At 57.0% G+C, this 21,962-nt stretch overlaps 8 protein-coding genes across 8 annotated transcripts; 2 read left to right on the top strand and 6 right to left on the bottom strand.

Moving 5' to 3' along the window:
• Window positions 1-439: 439 nt before the first annotated feature.
• DL89DRAFT_283261 (chitinase) lies at window positions 440-1,748 on the bottom strand (the record flags this gene model as incomplete). The annotated part of the gene is made up of 1 exon (XM_040889726.1): window positions 440-1,748. Exon 1 carries the CDS (start codon window positions 1,688-1,690, stop codon window positions 440-442), a length of 1,251 nt encoding a protein of 416 aa, XP_040744281.1. The 5' UTR covers window positions 1,691-1,748.
• Window positions 1,749-2,663: 915 nt separating this feature from the next.
• DL89DRAFT_266866 (uncharacterized protein) lies at window positions 2,664-4,354 on the bottom strand. The gene has a single exon (XM_040887272.1). The coding sequence runs from the start codon at window positions 4,306-4,308 to the stop codon at window positions 2,728-2,730; it is 1,581 nt and encodes a 526-aa protein (XP_040744280.1). The 5' UTR covers window positions 4,309-4,354; the 3' UTR covers window positions 2,664-2,727.
• A 416-nt stretch (window positions 4,355-4,770) lies between these two features.
• Window positions 4,771-6,391, top strand: DL89DRAFT_266865 (uncharacterized protein). Its single transcript, XM_040887271.1, has one exon. The coding sequence runs from the start codon at window positions 4,829-4,831 to the stop codon at window positions 6,371-6,373; it is 1,545 nt and encodes a 514-aa protein (XP_040744279.1). The 5' UTR covers window positions 4,771-4,828; the 3' UTR covers window positions 6,374-6,391.
• A 49-nt stretch (window positions 6,392-6,440) lies between these two features.
• Window positions 6,441-7,034, bottom strand: DL89DRAFT_256888 (uncharacterized protein; the record flags this gene model as incomplete). The annotated part of the gene is made up of 1 exon (XM_040885479.1): window positions 6,441-7,034. The coding sequence occupies one exon, from the start codon at window positions 7,032-7,034 to the stop codon at window positions 6,441-6,443; it is 594 nt and encodes a 197-aa protein (XP_040744278.1).
• Window positions 7,035-7,245: 211 nt separating this feature from the next.
• DL89DRAFT_322124 (uncharacterized protein) lies at window positions 7,246-11,627 on the bottom strand (the record flags this gene model as incomplete). Its single annotated transcript, XM_040891324.1, has 2 exons — window positions 10,139-11,627; window positions 7,246-10,095 (listed from the first exon to the last, which is right to left on the bottom strand). Exons 1-2 carry the CDS (start codon window positions 11,465-11,467, stop codon window positions 7,246-7,248), a joined length of 4,179 nt encoding a protein of 1,392 aa, XP_040744277.1. The 5' UTR covers window positions 11,468-11,627.
• Window positions 11,628-12,510: 883 nt separating this feature from the next.
• Window positions 12,511-14,433, top strand: DL89DRAFT_266863 (uncharacterized protein). Its single transcript, XM_040887270.1, has 2 exons — window positions 12,511-12,701; window positions 12,727-14,433. Exons 1-2 carry the CDS (start codon window positions 12,627-12,629, stop codon window positions 14,152-14,154), a joined length of 1,503 nt encoding a protein of 500 aa, XP_040744276.1. The 5' UTR covers window positions 12,511-12,626; the 3' UTR covers window positions 14,155-14,433.
• Window positions 14,357-16,229, bottom strand: DL89DRAFT_138751 (uncharacterized protein). Its single transcript, XM_040883404.1, has one exon. The coding sequence runs from the start codon at window positions 16,007-16,009 to the stop codon at window positions 14,558-14,560; it is 1,452 nt and encodes a 483-aa protein (XP_040744275.1). The 5' UTR covers window positions 16,010-16,229; the 3' UTR covers window positions 14,357-14,557.
• Window positions 16,058-21,208, bottom strand: DL89DRAFT_292318 (uncharacterized protein; the record flags this gene model as incomplete). Its single annotated transcript, XM_040890292.1, has 2 exons — window positions 16,058-20,944; window positions 21,155-21,208. 2 exons carry the CDS (start codon window positions 21,206-21,208, stop codon window positions 16,058-16,060), a joined length of 4,941 nt encoding a protein of 1,646 aa, XP_040744274.1.
• Between the last annotated feature and the right edge of the window lie 754 nt (window positions 21,209-21,962).

Below are 21,962 nucleotides of genomic sequence, written 5' to 3'. Positions count from 1 at the left end.
TGTGATAGTTGTTGTTGTTGTCATTGCTGCTGGTGCTGCTGCTGTCTCGAGTTTATTGGAGTAGAAGGGAAGGGTGTGAAGGCGGAAAAGAAAATATGAGGTGCAGCTAAAGCGGCTACACATGTGCAATACCCGCGAAGCGCTCGGAGATGGAGTCGGCCAACATTGAGACTGTTCCGAAAAAATACCTGATAGTGGCAATAATCTCCTGGCTCCTGGGAATTTGATAGTAGGCTAATGTAACCATGAAGGTGGGCGAGGCGGCGGCCAAAAGCAGGATGAAGGGCGGTCTCCTCGGCACCCTGCGTATTGGTTCTCAGTGGTGTTGCCGGAGGCAGTCTCAGGTGGGCATCAGCTGGTTTATTCTCACACCATCATGCTCCTGCCAGCCATCATTCTGGCCGCTGGCGGCGCCTAATGAGCGGGCCTCATTTGCAGGCTATGTATATGGGGCACTGCTTGTAGCACCAGAGTCACTTCCGCTTCCACCCCCACTGCTACTGAAGCCTACAGCAATATCCAAGAGCTCGTTGTTGTAGTCCATGTTCGACGACCAGACCATGACACCAGCTAGACCCTTCGACCCAGCATAATCGACTTTCATCTTGATGCTCTTGGTGTCATCGTACGAGATGAACATCTTGGTGCTAGGGTTGAACAACCAGGGCGTCGATGTGGCGTTATCCCAGGTACGCACCCACGGCGAGATGGGCGTCGTTGCGTCGGAGAGGACAGTGCCACGCATGTTCTTCCACTGCCAGGTGCCAGAGTTGGCGGCTGCACCTGCGCATGAATCATACCAGGAGGCATCCTCCGAGTCGCCCAGCGGCACAGTGGTTGACTGCTGCTGGTACATGTTGCCTGGATCCTTGGTCATGTCCTCTGAGGCAGTTGTAGCCCGGCCGTAGAACGCAAGACCCGCTGTCAGCTGGTTGGCGGGCCAGCCAGCGCCGGTCCATGCCTCGATGGCAGACGCGAACGACAACTGCGCACCTTTTCCTGGCTCGGCATTCAGCGGAGCATTAGGGCCAGTGACCTTGTTCCAGCCACCGTTGATGTCATACTGCATGATGTTGGCAAAGTCGACAACCTTGGCGTACTCGGACAAGTCAGAGATCGGCCCATCAGGGCCATCGAACGGCTCAACACGGACAGCCATAGTGATCAGCTTCTTGTTGCTGCTGAACTTTTTATCGAGCTGCGACCGCAAGTCCTGCAGGAATGTCAGGTAGCTCCTGTAGTCGTTGTCTACATCATACACATTGCAGGTGTTGCCAAGGCGCCCAGGGTACTCCCAGTCCAGATCAATACCGTCGAGGCTGTACGTGTCGAGATAACTGATAATGCTGGTGATCAGCGACTTGCGTGTGCTGTCCGACTTCATGATGCCGGAGAGCAGGTTTGAGCCAGTCCACCCGCCAAGCGAGATCAGCACCTTGACACCCTTGTTGTGCAAGTCGCTAACAACCTGTGGGAGGAACCAGTCGCCTTCAAACGAGAAAGATCCATCGGACGCCGGAATCGCGAACGCCATATTCATATGTGTGTACTTGGAAAAGTCAACTGACGACATGTGCTGCCTCTTCCATGACGGATAGTAGCCTACGACAATGGCCGAGGATGAAACGATTTGGACAAACAATCCCAGGAAAAGAGTAGTGATCAGCACCACTGAACGAAGAAGACCCATGGTTGCTGTGCTTGATAAAGATGCTTCAAAAGGAAATTGTATGTTGAGTCTAAATAGCTTTCAGATTGTCTGGTAGATATCCTCAGTCCCGGATACCACGAGCCCGGTTTTATACGCCTAGTCTCCATACGCTGAGCGCTGATTTGCAGGGCTCTCTTCCATGAATGCCAGCTTGTATTGGATGTCGAACAGGTCCAATGTTTATTATTATTTACGATACCTATAGCGAGTTATTTTAGACAAGGTGTTGGGCATCCTCGCGCTCATGCACTCTTTTGTTTGTACTGTGGCCTGTCCAGGAGATTTCCTGCAGCATAAAACAAACTCCTGGTACTAACAAACAACCAGCACTAGGTGCAGCTGGATAATTGTCTCAGTCAGCACTGGCAGACCACAAGTGCGAAGTTCCAGGTGCCTCTGTTTGCAAAAACTCTGTTTTGAGCATTGCTCAATTTATTCCAACTGAGCTGTGGTTTTGAAGCTTGCTGTTAACCTAGGGGATGAGTGGTTATCGATGTTAACCTTAGGAATGGGACGAGTGTTTACGAGCGTGTATGTGAGCTAAAATCAAAATGAAACAAGATTGACTGAAGGAAAAGGGGAGGGTCCGGTCGGCCTGAGGTCTGATTTTATGTGGTTTGGTTGTTGGCATGGTGACGTGGGAGTGGATCGACACTCCAATGTCAACAATCGAGTATATGGAAAAATGACTTTTCAAAAAGTGACTGAGGGGGAAGAAGGAAGGCTGGTCGTCTGTCTGGGCCTTTGTACGCATGCGTTTCGGCCTTGTCTATGGTGGCGCAGGGGGACTCCGGACCCGAATGTCAACACCTGCTCCACGACCTACTGTAAATTAGTTAAGCAGCTCTTGTGGCTCTCATGTATCTCATGGGAACCCATCGATTTCCTGGCCAATATCCTCAGGCATGATATAGCAAGCATTAGAGGGGGTTAATATCTATATTTGGTTGTCTTCGATATTGCTTCGGGTTATTGGATATGCATTGACGATTTATATAGCTGTAGCATAGGTTCGATCATGCAATTGAGAGACCATGCGCAAATTTGTTTGCTGAGGCGACTATGCGCGCAAATACGGGCCAGCCGCACAAGATCGACCGGCCAAGCTCCAGACAGACGGTTCCGGGTGCGCACGAGCGAGCCAGCCATTTTTCATTGTGGCAGACAACATACGCGGAATTGCGGCCGCCACCATCAATGCACTGGTAACTGCCATTCATGCCGCATGGATTTCCTGGGATCAATTGGCTGCCAGAAGCCGGCGGAGATGGCTCTGAGGATGATGGCGATGGGTCGGCTGAGGTGCTGATGGTCCCACCTGGCCTATCGCCTTGAATAGGAGTAGAGCCAGAGGCTGGTGCTGAGGATGCGGGTGCCAGAGGTGGTTGATCATTTTTGCCCGAGTTACCACCAAAGGACCGTGCTGCTTTGACAAGCTCTCCATCGTGGTCCATGTTTATTGACCACACCATGACACCCGCAAGTCCACGTTCAGCAGCATAGTCAGATTTGATGCGTATGCTATCTGTGTCGTCGTATGATAAGTAGATGTTGCTCTGAGGGTTGAATAGCCATGGCGTTTTGGTAGTATTGTCCCACTGGCGCATCCACTGTGGGTTGGAGGAGGTAGGCGATACCAGGACACCCTGGTCGCGCAGGTGCCTCCATTGCCAGGTTCCTGAATTTGAGGTTGATCCAGCACAGGCATCATACCAGGGACCATCCTCCGAATCACCTAGTGGTACTTCGTGTAATTGGGGCTGGTACTGGTTGTCGGGATCCTGGCGCATATCAACAATGGCCTTTGTCGACCGTCCGTAAAAGCCAAGGCCGGCGTTCAGCTGGTTGGCAGGCCATCCAGCGTTGGTCCAGGAATCGATGGCGGTGGTGAAGGAGAATGGCGCCGACTTTCCCTGCTGGTAATCAAATGGAGCATTGGGTCCCGTTTCAGGATTCCACGGCCCATTGAGGTCGTACTGCATCAAGTTCGCATAGTCGACGACCTTGGCAAACTCGGAGACATCGGCGAGCGGGCCGTTGGGGCCATCAAATGGCTGTACCCGCACCGCCAGTGTGATCAGCTTTGTGCGCGAGCCAAAGTCGTTGTTGAAGCGCGTGCGAAGAGCTTGAAGGAACCTGAGGAAGTTTGGCGCGTCATTAGTAGCGTCGTATGCGTTGCACTCGTTGCCAATCCGTCCCGGGTACTCCCAGTCAATGTCAATGCCGTCAAGGTTGTAGTTCTTTACGTAGTAAGCCATGCTGCCAACTAGCCTGTTGAACTTGTCGTCGGATTTCAGGATGTTAGAAAAGTGGTTCGACCCGGTCCACCCACCTACCGATACCAGCACTTTTACGTTCTTTCCGTGGAGCTCCTTGACAGTGCTGTCCATGAACCAGTCGCCCTCAAAGGTGAGCGAGCCGTCTTCCTTGGGGATAGCAAATGCCACATTGACGTGTGTGTATTTGCTGATGTCAACGGCAGCAATAGCCTGGCGCTTCCATGTTGGATAGTACCCGACCACCACTGGGGGTTTGGCAAATGTGCCAGCAATGTGCAAAAGGAGCAACAGATACACAGCCAGCGAGAAGTTAAACATGCCTATGACGAGTAAAAGGCGTTAATACCGTTGTGTAATAGGTTTCTGTCAAATGCAGATGAGTGGGGGTTTGCTTTGCCTTGGGCAACGGGGTACTTTGCTATTTATGTATCTGGGACTGCAAAATAGATGGCAGCCGATGCGTGGCGCGGCGGGCCATCCCGAAAGCAATTTATCCACATGCCACTACTGCAACATAATGTCAGGCATATATAGGCTGACGCGGGTGGATTATGCGCGCCCAATCTCTCCTACTTTCCTTCGTCGGCTATCCACACTGTCCATGTGCAGATTTACACCAGGCCATAAAGGAGCGACCGCCAGGCATACTGGGATGTGCTGGTGGGAATTGCTAGCTGGATTATTTATTGCAGGAATAGGGCTCGGCGACAGGTTTCTGAAAAAGGCAATGAACATGGCGCACGGGCCATGCTTCTGGCAGATACCCGTTTCACCTCTCCTCACAAAACGTATATTTGTTTTTTTTTTTGCACTCTACTATCTAATTGTATTCCTAGCCATGCAACTCCACAACAGCCTCCCGCCAGAGGTCCTTGCACTGATTATCGAGACCCTCTTTTACGAGACTGTCGACTACATGTCTGCTCCCCAGCTGTCGCGGTTTTTGCAGCAGGTTTCACTGAATCGGCACACGCGACAGGCTGGGTTGTCCATGTGCTGCCAGCATGGGTTTGTCGAGGTCAGGGTGGCCACGCACGGGCTGCCATGGCTCGGTGCAGCGACCAATGCGAGTTCTGGCATGATTGAGCAACGCGCAGGCTGGAGGTCGAACATCCGGTACATTAGTGCAATGAACAGGCGTCATGCCACCCACACTCTGTTCTTGGAGATGCGCAAATGCAGGGATGTGCGACAGATCGCACAGGCGCTGGCAGAAGCAGGGCTGTTTGAAGCCGAGTGGCCTGCAGTGCGTACGCTGGTGGTCGGCGATCCTGGGCACTCCAACACCAGCTGGCACGGCAGCATGGAGAAGGTCATAAGTGAGCTAGGGTCAGACCTCTTGCGCGTGGTGCCGAATGCCCGGTACCTACGCATCAGCGACAGCGGCACCATGTACGATGAGCTGGTGCTTGGTGCGCTCCTGCAAGAAAACAGACGGACCAGTAGACTGACACTGTGCATGCGAGACATTACATCCAGTGGTATGTCGCACTTTCCGGCGACGCTGACAAGCCTATATATCAACTCTGGGTCGATCATTAGCCTGGTGGATCTGCCGCGTATATGCGCTGAGACGCTGATTGCGCTGACGCTGAAGCCGATTCAGTCGGGGAACTTGTGGGGCAGATTCACCAACGAGCCGCGCAGGCTGGTCGAGTTCAGGGAGTTGCGGATGCTGAGCCTTGGGTTTGCAGCAAGCACCACGGCGTCACCGGTCGGGTATGGAAACAGCGTACTCCCCGTTTTTCCCAGGCTGGCAAGCCTGAAAGTGTCTGGGTACGAGTATGATGTCAATGACCTGCTGTCGCAGTTCCCGCGGGCACAGATCGAATCGCTGGAGCTGCGTGGCACACCAACCAAGCACATGATTGAGACAGATCCCTTTAGATCCCTGAAGAACGTGGTTGTTTTTGGCGGGATCCAGGAAACACAGGATGCGTTCTTCTGCCGGTGCTTCAGAGACCTGACGACGGTGCAGCGGCTGACAGTGGACTGCCTGCCTACGTTTGACACGTTTGTGCAGTTCCCCGGGTTCGTCCAGCTGCGCAGCCTAGAGCTGACACGCTACCAGCTGTCGTCATTCCTGACAGAGTGCGATTCGCCGCGGGACCTGTTCAAGGATGGATATCGGGCGATTCTGCCGCACCTGAAGCAACTGTCTATCAGTGGCGGAATTCCCAATAGCAATGAAGGCAGGTGCGCGTCCCAGTTGGTTGCCCTGATGACTGGCATGCCACAGCTCGAGTGCGTGCGTTTAGGAGGCGCATTTGTGCTCTGCATTAGCGAAATCTACCGTAACATACGGAGCGTCCTGTCAGATGATGTGCTTGGGTTGAAGGCGCAGCATCTTTGCATGGTCTATATCTTTCTCAGGTACGAATGATGCTGTAATTTATTTCCGAGAAGTGTAGTATAAATGGAGCTGTTGGTTGCGTAGGGTGGATATGACACTACTGGCTTCCAGCTACGTGTTTGTGCAAACTCATGCTTTCGGATGGGGAGTTGAACTCGTACTGTACCTCGACGCAGCATGCGTTGTTTCGGGTGACCCTCAGGCATTCGGCTTCAATTGCCCGGCACTTCTCATTGCTTAGGCATTCGCCCAAAAGGCCCAATACGCGGCGTATATGCTTGTAGCTGGAGCTGGATTGAGAGACTTCCACATACTTTGCAACAGCACGAGTGCTCATTTTGTTGTGCTTTGTTTTCTGGAAATACGCGTAGGCTAATTCCTCGTTCAGAAATGACAGGTATCGCACATAGCGGGCGTCCCGTGTAGCGTCTGTGTAGCTGGTACTCGAGCTTTTTTGCTCTAGCTTTCCATCCTCACACGTGTAAAAGATATGCGTGTATGTGGATGGGAAATAGAGAGACCAGTCGCAGGCACAGGCAGTAGGCGAGTGATGGACAATCACGTAAATGCCTAGGCGGCTTCTGCTAGTAGACATGGGCTGGGTATCTGCAGCAGCGACACTGGCGTCCAGAGACGTGTGTCTGTTCCAGTGGCTATATAGCACGCCATGTGTATCCGAGGTGGCAATCATTACAGAAACAAGAGTATGTTTGTATATACGGATTCTGCGGAGAAAGAATAAGGAAGGGTGAAGAGGGTGCAGCGCCAAGCAGCGTGGCAGCAATTATAAAGCACCCAATGCGTGGTGACTTTGGCCTTTTTCGGGGCAGTCTACGCAGTCAGAAACCACAAAGCTGCCAATAATAAGTGGAAAAAGTACATTAACAGCATAGGTGGGAGATCTATGGCATGCGGCCCTCCTCCATGCCGCGCGCAGCATCCTGTACAGGGGGCGGGAGTCCGCGCAGAGCAGCACTGAGGTCACTTGCGGTCTCGTCCATGTTGTCGGACTCGCTGCCCGACAGGCTGTCGCCGTTCGGGACCTGATCGTAGTCGGTAGTGGCCATGGAGCTTGCGTCCGAGACGTAGGCTGACAACAGGGTGGATTCGGCAGTGGGCTGGCGCGCCAGATCAAGGCCATGCAGACCAGTGGGATCACACTGGCGCAGGATGCTGGCATCGAACCCCAGAGCCTTGCATTTGCTAGCAAGCTGCGGGTTGATGGGTGGTGGGCTGGTGCGGCCCTCCCCGCTCTCCGAGTCGCTGGTGCCGGGCGACGTGGCTGGGCTTTCGGACGCGGCTCTGTCGCGCTGGTTCAGGGCTGAGACGCGTGGGTGACGCACACGCGCAGCCCACTTGTCACGTGCTCGCTCGCGCCTCTGATGGATTTTGTCGGCATTCTTCTCGCCAATAATGTTGGCCTCGACGGCATCGCCAATGCCGGCCATGGCGCTATGCAGGCGCTGGGCAGGAGTGCGGTGCTGGTGCTGCTCTTTGCGGCGCTTCAGGTGCGGCACAGGCAGCCAGAGCGATGGCAGGTCGCCGTACATGCCTGGGTGCAGGTAGGCGAAGCGCGTGGAGTCGAGGATACCCGGCAGCCGCGACATGTTGGGCTGCGAGAAGTCAGTGAACCGGCGGTTCATCAGAGTGCCGTGCGGCAACTCGTCGGCATGGATCTGGAACTGCATGGCTACGGGCTTGCCGGTGGTCGGGTTGATTTCAGGCATGAAGGTGCGCGCGCGGTGGATGCCGACGCCGGGCCGGTGCATGCCGCCCTCATGGATGCTGAGGGCGTCGGTGTCGCTGTGTAGCCGCACGATTGTGTCTTTGGGCAGATTGCGCGGGCACAGGTCGTGCTGGTTGTGGTCGGATAGCAGCGAGTCGTTGGCGCTGGAGGTGTCACTGAGGCCTCGCTCGCGGCTGCGCTTCTTGCGCGTAGACCGGTGCTTGTGCTTGACTCGGAACGCGTCATCGTTGGCAGCAGCCTCGGGGTAGTCCACCACGCTGCTGTCCAGGTACGCCTTGGGAATGTCGAACTGCATGAAGAACTCGCTCCCGATCACCCGCAGTCCGTGCGGAATCCGCCGGAACGCCAGCGACAGAATCTCAAACAGCGACCCGGGCTGCGCCTTCGGCCGGTGTGGGTCCATGGGCGACCGCCCGGCTGGGTGCGACATGCGCGAGACGCGCTCCGGGAACGCATAGTCGTCGATAAAGTCCCACAGCGGCGCGGCTGGGTCGCCGCTGATCCAGGTGCTGCTGAACGACACGGTAGCGATCAGGGCCTGGATTGGGTGCAGAACCATGTTCACTGCCGTCGACTGGTACCACTTGCGCGTGCGCTTGGCGTGCGTGCGCTGCGTGATCAGCGCGTCGCCCTCAGCATCGTTGGTCTGCGACGCTGTGTTGCTGTTCGATGGTCCGCGCGGATAACCGCCATCGAGCACATCCGATGGAACCAGCGGTGCCGTCGACTCGCGCTGGTGCGCCTCACGCGCTGTCAAGAACTGCGGCGAACTCGGGCCGTCCTCCTCGGGCTTCTCAGTGTCAGCGGAAATCGAGGTGAGCCGGGTCGCAATGCTATCGGGTTGTGTCGGCACCGTGTGGAGCGGAGGCAGACTGGGCGACTCGTCCGAGTTGCTTGACGGCCGGCGGTCCTGGAGGTCCGCCCACCCAACGCCAGTACCAGCGCCCGATGGGTCCCTGCCGTTGAGCTGCAGGTCGCGCTCAGCCCTGCGTTCGCTCTCCTCGAACTCGCGCTGCTCCTTGGCCAGGGTGACCTTGCGGCGGCGCTCGGCTTCGCGCAGCAGCTGCAGCGGCACCGAGTCGCTGAGCTCGCGGATGTACCGACAGCGCACCAGAAAGTAGTAGGCCGTGAACAGCATCAAAACGACCATCGGCGCTACGAACCAGTGGTTGTTGTTGCTGGCAAAGATGGCAGTGGTCAGCGCCTGGTACAGCAGGATTCCAATCACCCAGCGCCGGATGATCACGGGCCAGAATGTCCCCGAGTTCTGCTGCCGGAAGTACCACGAGTACGTGCACATGTACTTCATCACAAACAGCCCGACCGAAAAGTACAGAATGCACATCACCAGCAGCAGCGGCTGCAGGTGCGAGTACAGCAGGCCGATGATGAAAAACAGCATCGGGTACGGAATAATGGTGCCCCAGTCGATGAACACTGGTGAAATCGCCTTCATGTACTCGCGCGGCGTCCTGGCATTGGCCTGGTGCCACAGGTACCGACACACAGACTTCAAGTGCAGCAGCTTCATGACCTGGTATCCGGCGCCATACAGCATCACATACACGCAGAACCACGTCGACAGCTGCGGCAGCGAGTTGACGAGCCGACTCCAGAACTTGCCAAACTCGGTGAAGATCTCGTATATCGACGACCACACGGTGCCCGACATGCCGACAATAAACACAATGTAGATGACCAGGAAGTAAAAGTGCCGGATCAGCATGTTCTTGTCGGCGATGCCGTAGGTGCGGTCGCCGCCTATCAGCACAAAGATCCACAGCAGCCGCGGCAGAACCGTCATGAAGATGGTCAGGATCAGCGACGGCAGCGTGTAGTTGAGCAGCGAGCGCACAAACTTGTTGGTCTCCACCACATGCGCCAGGCCTGGGAACCGCGTGCCCAGGAACTGCAGCGAAATCAGCGTCGAGATCAGAACCACGGGCACGCACCACAGACACAGCAGCGCAAACGACATGATCAGCCCCAGGACGAACCGCAGGAGCTTTTTCGAGTACGGCGCCCCCACGCTCTTCCACACGATCGACCGCGGCCTCGGGCGCCATCTTGATCTTGCAGGTGCTGGGCGCGGCATACACATTCAGCTGTGCCAGCACGTACGCATTGACCGGCTGCCGCATCGTCACAAACGCTACTGGGCTGGCTTCCAGCATGTGGAAGCTGTCGCGCACCTCCTTCAGTCGCTGGTCAGCCTTGGTCATCTCGCTGCGGTAGTAGTCGATTGCGTCGGTGCGCTCATACGGCCACAGCTTGGCCCTCAGCGCTGACCACGAGGGCTGCTCCGCCCGCGTACGCTTGACCAGCACCGTGGGTCGCTCCGCATACTTCTTGGGCCCCTGCTGCTGCTGCTTCTTGCTGCCCTTGCCATGCTTTGCCCACCGGTGCAGCAGCCGCGCCTCTACCACACGAGCCCTCGGGTCTGTCGACAGAATCACCCGCTTGAGAAGCGCCGGGTTGTATGTGTGTGCCCGGCACGGGTTGCCCAGAATCGCCGTGTACGCTGCCTCGAGCTTCGTCAGGATCGCAGCGCGGCGCGCCAGGGCCTCGTCCAGGTCGCGCGACAGCGGGGCCACGTGAACCGCCTCGACTTCACCCACATGCATGCCGTTGATGAACCCCCGCAGCGCCCGCTCCGACCGCAGCTCGCGTGGCAGATGCGTGATCATTAGCGTGCGCGAGTTCCCCGACCGCCGCGTCAGCAGCAGATAGTGCCACCGCATCGTCACCATGTGCAGCGAAAACCGGTCGATGTAGAAAAACAGCACCGCTGCAAACACATACGCCATCAGTGCATGCGCTACCGAGTACCGCCCGTTGAGGCTAGCCACGCTGGCAATCGGCGACTCAAACACAGAGTGCTCGCCCTTGTCGCCGTCCTCCTTGCCCCAGTACCGATCTACCGGATACAGCACCGTCATCCCCAGGAACCCCAGCCACATAAATATATAGATCATCATCCGGTACGACCGGAAGAACAGCAGTGCATCCACGCCCACCGTCTCGAAAACGTGTCTGTCCGACATTGTCACCATCGGGTAGATCCACCCAAACATTGTGCGCGGGATGTTTGCTGGCCGCATGTACCGCAGCCGCAGCCGGTGCGAGTACAGCTCCGGCCACTTGTACCGCAGAAGCGAGAACACTCCGATACAGCACCCGCCCATCAGCGCTGCCGATGTGATCTGTGTCGCCGCATCAATGTTGTTTGCTGAAAAGTACGGTCCGGTCCCTGGCGCGTTGGCTGGGTCAAACAGGTACGACACGTTGATATCAATCTGCGAGCGCGAGCTGCTTGTTGGAGAGTCGTCGTCATCGTCCCTGCGTACCAGCGCTACCAGCGTTGCGGGTTGCCGCATATGCTGCCTGCTGCGCCAGCCGTTGTGGCGGTGCTAGCAAGCTGCGTCTCCGCCATAGTAAGGGTCTAGAGATATTAGAATAGTAGATGAACGAACCAGAGTAAGGAATAGGAGGCGAAATAGAAAGGGTGGAGGAGCTAGCAAGAAAAATACAACAGTGCCGAAGCGGGAGAGAAAAGAGCGTGCACTGACAAACAAATAAACTGGTGGTGAAGTCGCCTGGCCACTAGCCTAAATACGTTTTTTTTTTTTATTCAACCACAGCATGAACTCCACCAAACCTTTTTCCGCACATCGCCCGGGTACACAATCCCCCACAACACTGCTCTTGCTGAGCTGCGGGTAATCTTCCACTTCCGGACAGCTGTCCACAGGTCCACGTCCTGCGCGTCGCCTGGCCTATTGCAGGCTGTCCTGCCAGGAACACCGGGTCCCGACAACAGTCCTGGGGCAGACAACAGCTGACGCGAGACCGCCAGCTATGTATAGCTGGCCGCAGGGGGTCCCGCTGGCTCCTTGCGTAACTGGACTAGATCTGTTTCGTTGTGGGAGGAGGCAATCCTGGCTCGGTCTGCCGGTGCAAGTGTCTTTCTCGGGCACGGCCTGTGGCTGTGGTGGCGGAGATGGTTTGGGATATACAGGAGGAGATGTGCCGGCGTCTTGCCAGGCAGCACATGGCGTTCGCTCTCTATTTGCTAGACTAAAAAAGAGCTCTGCACTGCGTTTGGCGTCAAAGCGCAGCATGCGACGCCTTGGCTGGACCTGCAATTGGCCAAGGGCGAGGATATCCCCCGCTACCTGTGCAAGCAGGCGGTTCGGGAGACCGCTTGCGGCGAGCCAGAGCACGTAGTACGGGCTGAGCAAAATTACCAAATCACCGCCAGACACTATTCGGTTTCCAGATGCACGATTAGAGCCTGCTGCCTTGACGCTGGCTATAGTAAAGACCGTCCCAGCACTACTATAGTGCTACGCGCTTGGGGAACAACCAGAGGGCCAAGCCAGCAGACAGCGCATTCTTCTGCTCTGTTGTCTTCCAGCTCCACTCTACTGCAACAGGCACATCCCTCTCCTTTTTGCTTAACTCTTTTCTTTTTATCCAGCACGAAGACGCAGCAGCTGTGCTTTTGTTATTCCTCTGCCCCCTCTTTTCTCAGCCATGAGTTCGTTCCACAACGACATATTCAACCGGCGCACTGGCGGCGGCCACTTTAGCGGCTTTTTCACAGACCCCGTTCGCGCCCGCACACATGCCAAAGCCCCTGTTTTCCGAGAACCGCCGTCGCAGCTCATTCCAGTCCTCCTCGGCATCGCTCGCGCAGTCGCAGACCTTTTCGTACGAGGCTGCATGCGAGATCTGCGAGGAGATGGTGCGGTGTGGCCGCGAGCTATGCGTGCACGAGCACCGCATCGTGTGCCGCGGTGTCCACCACGGGTGCTGCTGCCACTCGTGCTGCATGTCGCGCGAGTCCCTCACATCGACATGCCACGAAGAGACATCGCATCGGGCGTGCCGCGAGGAATCGTCGTATAGTGCGCGCACCGAGGAGTCGGAAACTGACTCCAGGTTTGGCAATGGCCGGGTGAGATCGCGCTCGGCGACCATGTACCAGGGCGACGCGTCGTTCGGGTTCGCTAACATGGAGTCGGAGATGCTACGTATGGCTGCTGACAACAGATGGAGGAACTCGGGGTCGTACAATGACAGCTTCTATTCCAAGCCGCTGCGCGATAACCCGCCTCCCCCACCGCCCAACCACATGCACTTGCGCGAGGATAACGTCGGCCAGGTGTGGGAGCATCACCGGCATATGCATGGCGGTATGCAGTCCCACATGCATGAGGAGGCTGCATCCCACTTCCAAGGAAATCACCACCACCATCACCAGAACCAATGCCATGGCCATTTGCTGCGCCAGCAGGAACAGGAGGAGGAGGAAGACGAGATCAAGGTCACAACCACCACAACCACAACAACCAAGAAATACATTCGCGAGATCGAAGACGACAAGGAGAAGTGCAAGAAGGTGGTCCAACCCCCGCTTCCCCCTAAGCCGCCTGTAGTCGTGCCCATGCCGCCGGCAGAACACCACCACCACCATCACCACCAGACAGTGATCCCTGTCGGAGTGCGGCCCAATGAGCCAGTCAAGAAGGTCGAGGCATGCTGCACGTGGTGCAAGATCCTGCCGTGCCTCGACTGCCCAAAGCCCACAAACCCGAACGAGCGCTTCAAGAAGGTAAACTTCCGCCTGTTCCCCGAATACGAGTTTTTGCCCGACGACCTCCAGATCCCCAAGAACACCGAGTACTTCCCCGAGCACACCCATTTTGGCACCAGCTCCCAGTACAAGATCACGATCCCACAGGTCACCACCATTGCGCAGAAGATCTACGTCGACTTCATCGGCGACCAGTGCGTTGTCATGGGGGACCACGGCAAGCCGCTGCGCCATCCGATGCCGTCGCCGTCGGTCCGGTCTACACGCTCATCAGCTAGCTCGCGCACCCAGGTCAAGCAGATCCCTAGCCACCACATCCATCACAGCGAGCCGCCGCTGGGCGTGACCCGCGTGTTTGCAAAGAACTTCTTCCTGCCAAGAGACACATATGACCACAACCGCGCCCAAGTCTTTGTTAAACCCAACGGCAAGCTCAAGATCGTGGTTCCGGTGCTTGGCTCTTAGATTCAGCACGCCTTTCTAGGGGCACTGTCCATTTCATTTTGCTTTCGTTCACATCTTTCCTATTCTTAGCATATCTCTGCTTGCCACAACTGCAAGGGCGATGTTATAAATCACGTACAAACCTGCTCAGCCATCGGCCGTGCGGCGAGCCCCAGCACCGATCCAGAGTCTGGCCGACTGGCCACAGGTTGGCATCGTCACATTTTGCATATGTGGCATATAGGCCGGGTGTCGGTTGGCCCAGCCCCAATGATGACCATGCTCCTTTCTTTTTCCATGACAAGTGTTGGCTAATAAACTAATAAACCCCAGCTACCCGGATGAAGGCCATCCTCTACCCCGACTGCGCGTTGGGTTCAGCTGGTATGCCCAGCCGCCAAGTGCTGAGCGATCTAGCTGAAGCTCATATGATGTTGACCTCAGGCAGTTTTGATGCGGTGTCATGGTGCATCAGACTGCGTTCCTCCTCAAACTCCTTGTCGGGATCTTCGCCCTCAACAATAACAGACCGCTCCGACTGCTCGCCTCTGACGCCATCTGCTCCGCCATCAATTGCAATATAAAACTCTGGGCTATTCGGGTCTCTCTGGCACGACGCAATATCGTCTTTGCCGCGGTTATGACTAACGCACTTGGCTCCCGAGATATCATAGACATCTGCAAGTCTGCTCTTCAGAACCAGGTCCTTGAAGACTCCGGCCCGCTCCGACTTTGGATCGCCACCGGCAGTGCGCCGCACGCCCGAGAACGGCTTGCTGAACGACGGCACCATCGGCAGCTGGCGAATAAACCTACAGACTGGCCGGATTCGGCCTGATGCCTCGCGGTTGATCTCGCAGGTGGCCAGGGTCTCGGGCGGCTTGGCTCCACCCAGCGGGTCCTTGGGAGCATCGGTAGACTGCGCTGAGCTGCCACTGCCCTCAGCTGATACTCTGGTCCTGTCGTCACCGCCGACCATCGCGTGGCTATCTGGTTTGGCAGCCTCCTCGAGCGCCTTGGAGACCTCGTCCTTGATACTTCCCTTGCTCGGGTGCTGCAGGATTATCGATCCCATGTAGGTCCAGATATCGCCGTCGCTCCACAGGCCCTGGTAGATGGTGTTGTTAGACACCATGTTGTAGTGTGCAACAACTTTGAGCGAGTACCCGGCCTGCATGCTGTCGTCGTGGTCGACCTTGGACATCAAGTACATGCCCTGGCGCGCCTGCTTGTCCTCCTTGTCAATGTAGTGTGCAGTTGCGTATTCGGTGACCCGCCCTGCACGCACAGTGCTCTCGTTTGTCGGTGTGCGCACCTGCAGAATCACTGCGAGCGAATTGTCGCGCAGCTTTTGCAGGGAGATGGCGCCAGAGTCCCACCCGACGCCAATCCACTCAGTACCGATTGGCGACGACGATGAGTTCAGTGCTACGTGTGCGGACGCCTGCGTGAGGTCTAGCGCGTTGTCAGGAACGTCCCACACCAGGTTGACGTCAAAGGCAAGCACCGCTGGCACTACGAGTGCGTAGAGCGATTTTAAAAGCATATGGTGATACGATATAAATGTATGTGAGTGCAAGATGTAAGAGAGGCAGTGGAATGTACTTTTCAGCAGCAGAGGCCAGCAATAGTAGCGACTCCAGACATCCCGCCTTTTGTATGCTGCAAGCCAGAGGGATATCCCTCCCACAGCACGCAGGTCCCAGGCGAGAGGAAAGTGAATGTTTATTTTCTGCACTCTGGAGACAAAAAAGAAGAGATGCTCGCCTCTCCACATTTGTCGGAACTGCATAGTGCGGGGACACATAGGACCACCAGCCATTTGCCAGCTCAAGAAATAGCCGCGGATATACAGGAATATCAGCCAAGAATGCATCTTCGTCTCCGCATTCTCAGGCTGCTACAACAAAAACCGGCCCTAATTTTAGTTGTAGGCCAGCGTTTGCTCGCTGTACCGGTCCACTGGGTGGTGGCCGTAGTCGCCGACCTCGTCGTCCTCATCTCCATACTCCTCGTCATCGTCATCGTACGCCACGTCGGTCTGCGAGTCAACCAGCGCACGCACACGCGGCATCTTGAACTCGGGCGGAATGTACGTCTCGATCGCCGGCACCTTGCGCGCGGTCAGGTACAGGACCTGGTCGGTCAGATCGTTGGTGTCGAGAAGGATGTTGTCAGACTTCTCGGTGGAGGCAGCACGGCGGGTAACCTCGGTCATGACCGGGCCGACAATCGGGTTCTCGTAGTCGCTGACAGCATAGATCGACAGCAGCTTCTTGATCTGGGCTGGGTTCAGGAGGTCGCAGACCTCGAACATGATGTCGATATCCTGCTCCGACGACTTCTGCAGCTGCAGCAGCTTTACAAGCTGCAGGAGGCGGTCGAGGTTGCGTGACGAGTCGGCAACGTTGTGTGTCTTGCACCACTCCTCGATGCGGGTCAGGTTGTACTGGATCTGCATGCCACGCTTCCACGAGCAGAAGTTGCGGCGCATGATGATGTTGTTGAACGCCGTCACGCCAATGTTGCAGAGCAGCTCCGACATGATCTGGCGCATGATCGCGGGGTTTACAAAGTAGAACTCCATCGTGCGCCAGATGTGGTTGAAGAAACTCAGCACGTTCTCGATCTTCACCGGCGACTCGCGCGGGCCAGTGCCCATGAGCCGGTTGAAGAAGCTCGAGTCGTTGGCAGTGAAGCCAGGAAGCGCCTCGCTCTCGACGACGCCAGGGATGATCAGCTTGCCAAAGCGCTTCTGCAGGTCCCTGATCCAGCCAAAGTAGATGTCCGACAGGAGGCTCTCCAGATACTGCATGCCCTCGTTCATGGCACGCTCGGACTCGGCGTACTCGTACGTCGACGACTGGTGCTCGGTCATCGATGTCTTGATGATTGACAGGAGCTCAAACACATTCGACAGCCAGAACGCAGAAGTGTAGTCGGACTCAAACGCCGCGGTTTTCTTCTGGATGCGAGCAATCGACGACATCAGCAGCCGGTCAATGCGACGTGACAGGTTGTACTGGAACATCTTGATCACGCACAGGCCGATCAGATGCGCCGGGAACAGCAGGTCAGGCTGCGAGTACTCGGCATCCAGGTTGGGCAGCGGCACCTGCAGATCACCGATCAGCTCGTTGAGTACCTCGGTGATCAGGTTGTCGTCGCTTTCCAGCATATCGCGCACCTCGTCCTCGCTGTGCAGCTCGAAGGCTGGATGCTCCTCCTCCTCGGCAATCGCACCGGCGCCAAACGCACCGAGCGAGCCCAGCATCTTGGCCAATGTGCGGCCCTCGTCGCCACCGATGGTCGACCGCTTGTTGGCAACGCTCTCCAGTGCACGCGCAGAGGCTTGGCGCGCAGTGTCAACCGAATGCGGGCGACGCTGCACGTCCTCGACCGGCGAAATCGGGTGCGCGTTGGCGTGGGCATTGGGCAGGACAGCGCCACCAACGTGCGGCAGCGGGTGCGGCGGCGTGGCCGAGTCAGCCATCTCGTAGCCGGTGGCAGAGTAGTTGGCCGCTGCCTTCCACCTGCTGCCGCTGGTGTCGGAGCGCTTGATCGACGATGGCTGCTCATTGCTGTGTTGCTGCTGGTAGATCAGCATCTGCTGCTGGTGCTGGGCGCGGGCGTCGGCCAGCTGCGTCTTGGATGCAGACAGCTCGGCCTCGAGCTCCTCCAGCTTCTTCTCGAGCTGCTCACGAGCAGTCATCGACTCGCCGCGCTCCCGCTCGGCCTCAGCACGCACGGCGTTGAGCTCCTTGTGCGTAGCCGCAACCTGGTCCACCAGCTGCTTGCACTTTTCGTCAACAGCCGCCTTGGCAGCAGTGACCTCGGCCACCTGGCGCGTCAGCTCCTCGGTGGCAAGACGGATCTTGTCCTCCTGCTGGTCGCGCAGCTCCCGCGACTCCTGCTGCGAGCCAGCCAGCTTCTCGGCCAGCTGGGCCGAGCGGGCCTCCGACTCGGCCAGCTGGATCGACAGCTGCTTCGATTCGTTGCGCTGGGTCTGCAGCTGACGCGTGAGCTCCATCAGCTTGCCTTCGAGCTTGTATGTGACCTCCTGGAAGTGAGCAGCCGACCGTACCTCTTCCTTGCGCCCCTTGAGCTCGCGCCGGGCAGCACGAGCACGCACGTTGCTCTGCATCTTGACGACCAGGTCGCGCTGGTGCAGATACGCGCTGCGCTTCTGGTGGCCACGTACGTGCTTCTGGATGACGCTTGCCGCATGCACCTGGCGCAGAGCAAGCGTCTGCTTGCGGGCAATCTTGCCGCGCACCATGGCCTGCAGCCGCACAATTGCATGGCGCTCGCGAGCATAGTTGGTACGAGCCAGGTAGGCACGCACCGCCGACTGGATGACCACCGCAGCGCGGGTGTTGCGCCGCTTCTGCAGCTCGCGACGCGCCAGATACCCGCGCACGCCGAGCTGGATGACGCGGGCTGCCTTGCGCATCTTGAGGAACTTTGTGCGCTGCTGGTGCCCGCGCACCAGGCACTGGATCTTGGTAGCAGCGCTGTTGAGCCGCTCGACACGCAGCTTCTCGACCAGCGCGAGCATGCCAGCACGGAAAAACACCTTGGTCAGCCCGACCTGGTAGCGGTCGCTCTCCTGGAACGCCGAGTCAAGGATCTTGACTGCCAGCGCACGCACGTCTTCCATTGAGTTTGCCTGCGACGAGACCTCCGAGGGCAGCAGAACGCGGTAGCGGTGGATAAACTCAGGGATCAGCAGCCGCGATGGGTAGCCGGCGCAGCTGATGCGGATCGTCTCGAGCACACCGCAGGCGCGCAGCTGGGCCAGCACCATTGGCGCGTCGAACTGCCACGCCGCCTTGGCCTCGTTTGGCTTGATGCAGCGGATGTAGTGCGACTCGGTCGCCTCAATCGTCTCCATCAGCGACACCAGCGAGTGCTTGAACACAGTGCCGAGCGTCGGCTTGCGAGCGGCACGCACGCTGAGCCGGCCCTTTGGCGCCGGCTGCTGCTCGGGCTCGGGCTCCACCAGGATCTCCTTCAGGAACGAGTTGGTCGACGCCTTGAGCACGTTCTGGATCTCGTCCGGCACCGTGTCCTTGTTCTTTTCGATAAACCCTTCGGACTCGTATGTAACGTCATGGGCGTAATGCCGGATAGTGAACTTGTCTGATCCAAAGCGCGGCTTGCGGAAGAACGCCGACGGCGTCTCGGGTTGCGGCTTGGGCGAGCTGGCAAACTGCCTGTACAGCTTCTCGGCAAACGTCTTGTCCGTGCCCTGCTGCAGCCGGCTCTCCTCATCGAGCAGCGCTAGCACACCTAGCTTGCCCTCAATCAGATCAATGCACGGCTGGTTGTCCTGGAAATCAACAAATGTCCAGTTGGCCAGCTGCTCGCGCTGGTACTCCTCCTGCTCCAGCTTGAACACGTGGCGGTTGAAGTTTTGCTGCAGCTTCTCGTTGGCGTAGTTGATGCAGAACTGCTCAAACGAGTTGTGCTCAAAGTGCTCGAACCCATAGATGTCCAGCACGCCGATGAACGACGCCGGATCACCAGCTGCCGACCCGACCAGCGACGCATTGATAGTAGCGACGATCCAGTCGAACAGATGTGCATAGATGAACTTTGCCACCGAATCCCGAACGACCTGCGACTGGACTACGGTGAGGTTGCTGACAATCTTCTCGCTGCGCGTCACAATTTGCTTCTTGGTCAGCCACTTGCGGAACAGCGTGCCGTCGATCTGGAGCAGCTCAACCACCTTGTTGCACGCCGCGTTATCGTCCTTGATCGAGGCTCCCATCCGCTCTGACCCGCCAATCTCCAGGTTGCCCATGTGCAGCAGCGCAGACAGCAGCGTGTAGATCAGCTTCTGGCTCTCGTTGCTGACACCGATGACAGACAGCGCATCGCTGGTGATCTTGAACTCGACTGCGTCATCGACACCGGCGATCTCGCCGCTGCCACCCTGCGACGTATAGTGGAATGTCTCCCACGTAGCATTGGTGAGTCCGAGCTTGTCACGCATGTCCTCGGGTACTGCCGCAAGCAGCTGGTAGAAGATGTGGTAGTTGCGCTCAATCGTTGGCTGGTATACCAGACGCGACCGCTCAAGCAGGTATGTGCGGATGAACGCCGCCTCGATGGCGTGCCGCTCGTTGAATCGGATCTCCAGGAACTTTCCAAACCGCGACGAGTTGTCGTTGCGGGTGGTCTTGGCGTTACCAAACGACTCAAGAACCGGGTTTGTGGCCAGGATCTGCTCCTCAACCTTGCTGATCCCCGACGAATCGTTCGACGAGCTGCCGTCCTCGTGCGCCGATGCAAAGTAGCGCATGATGTACTTTGCGCTCATGGTCTTGCCCGCTCCTGACTCGCCAGACACAATGATGGTCTGGTTTTTCCGGTCCCGCACCATCCCCTGGAATGCATCCTCGGAGATCGCAAACAGGTGGGGCTCGAGCTCGCCCCGCATGCGTCCTGCATACGCCTCCAGGATATCCTGCGAGTACAGCGGCACACGGGCAAAGGGGTTCAGCGCGACCAGCACGATGCCCGAGTACGTGTAGATGTTGTGCATCCCGTACCGCACGTGCAGGTTGTGCAGGACCGCTGGCTCGTTGAGGTGGCTGAGGTTCGTCAGGTCATCGATTCCCTCCAGCAGCGGCGGATTCACCAGCGGCGGCAGGCCCTTGAGCTTCTTGAGCAGTTCGTCAAAGGTCGCCTCAAAGTGATACGTCTGCGGCGCATCCTCGTCGTTGCCCTCAAATGTCATCTTGACTGTGCGGCTGGCCTCGTCGACCACTTTTTCTGTCAGTGTCGCCTGGACCCAAGCCTTCTCATCGTCAGCAAAGAATGCCTTTGTTCCCTATTTTCCTCTTGTTGTTTTGTTGTGGTTAGAGCCGCTGTTGCGTATACCTGTGCCCAGAGTGTAGATAGAGTAGACATGAGGCTTAGAGGCCTCTCAGTCCTCGCCCCTCAGCGTGGGTGTCGCTGTACTGTGCTGTGAGCGCACTCGGGGTTGGACGTTTATCGAGCAATACGGTACCTTGGCGTACACCTTCAATTCCGCCAGGCTCGCCTCGGTGCTGGGTGAGCTCATCGTCGCCTGGAAATGCCTAGTGTGTGTATGTATGCGTTGTGTACGTGCAGGTGCTGGGTGAGTGAATGCAGACCGCTGATTGTGGTCCTGTAGAGCAGCACGGCTATAGTGAATACAAAAAAGAAAGATTGGTCAAATCGGTGAGTGCGTGCTCATCTGCCTGCCAGCAAACAAATAAAATAAAAAACTCCGGTTAGCGCGAGTGAGCAAAGCAGCTGTCGCCCTGGTTGGTACCTTTCGTTCGTTCGTCTTTAGCGGCCCACTCGGCTCTATTTTTGGGGGGAAGAAGAGCTGTGTTTTTCGCACTGCAAGGTGGCGCGTGAATAGAGACCTACGGTGTGGTAGTGTGTGTTTATCCTATCTTTCGCCAGCAAAAGGTGTGAAGAGTGCAAACCAGTAGAAAAGAGATAAATAATTGACTCGATAACTTAGCAGCGAAAGCGAGAGGAGGACATCGCTTGTTTCGGGCTCTAGTGGGGGTTTTTGCGACGTTTTCTTGCTCTTGCAGAAAAATAGTGCGACGATCGGAATTCGCTGTTGACAGCATATAGCACGTGAGTGCATATTGCCCAATGGTATGACGAATACAGTACGCCTCTTTGAAACAGCGCTGGCTAATGTCTAATCCTCTTCGCAGCCAAAGCTCGGCCCTGTGACTCGCATATGAAAGGGTGCTGCCTGCTTAGCCAGGATACAGCCGAAACATGGCCATACCAGACCCATTACTCACTGGCCCTAGGACCTGACAGATCCA

Source organism: Linderina pennispora (assembly GCF_002104995.1).
Source record: "Linderina pennispora strain ATCC 12442 chromosome Unknown DL89scaffold_5, whole genome shotgun sequence".
NCBI classification, from domain to species: domain Eukaryota; kingdom Fungi; phylum Kickxellomycota; class Kickxellomycetes; order Kickxellales; family Kickxellaceae; genus Linderina; species Linderina pennispora.
This window is presented reverse-complemented; position numbering and strand designations above follow the sequence as displayed.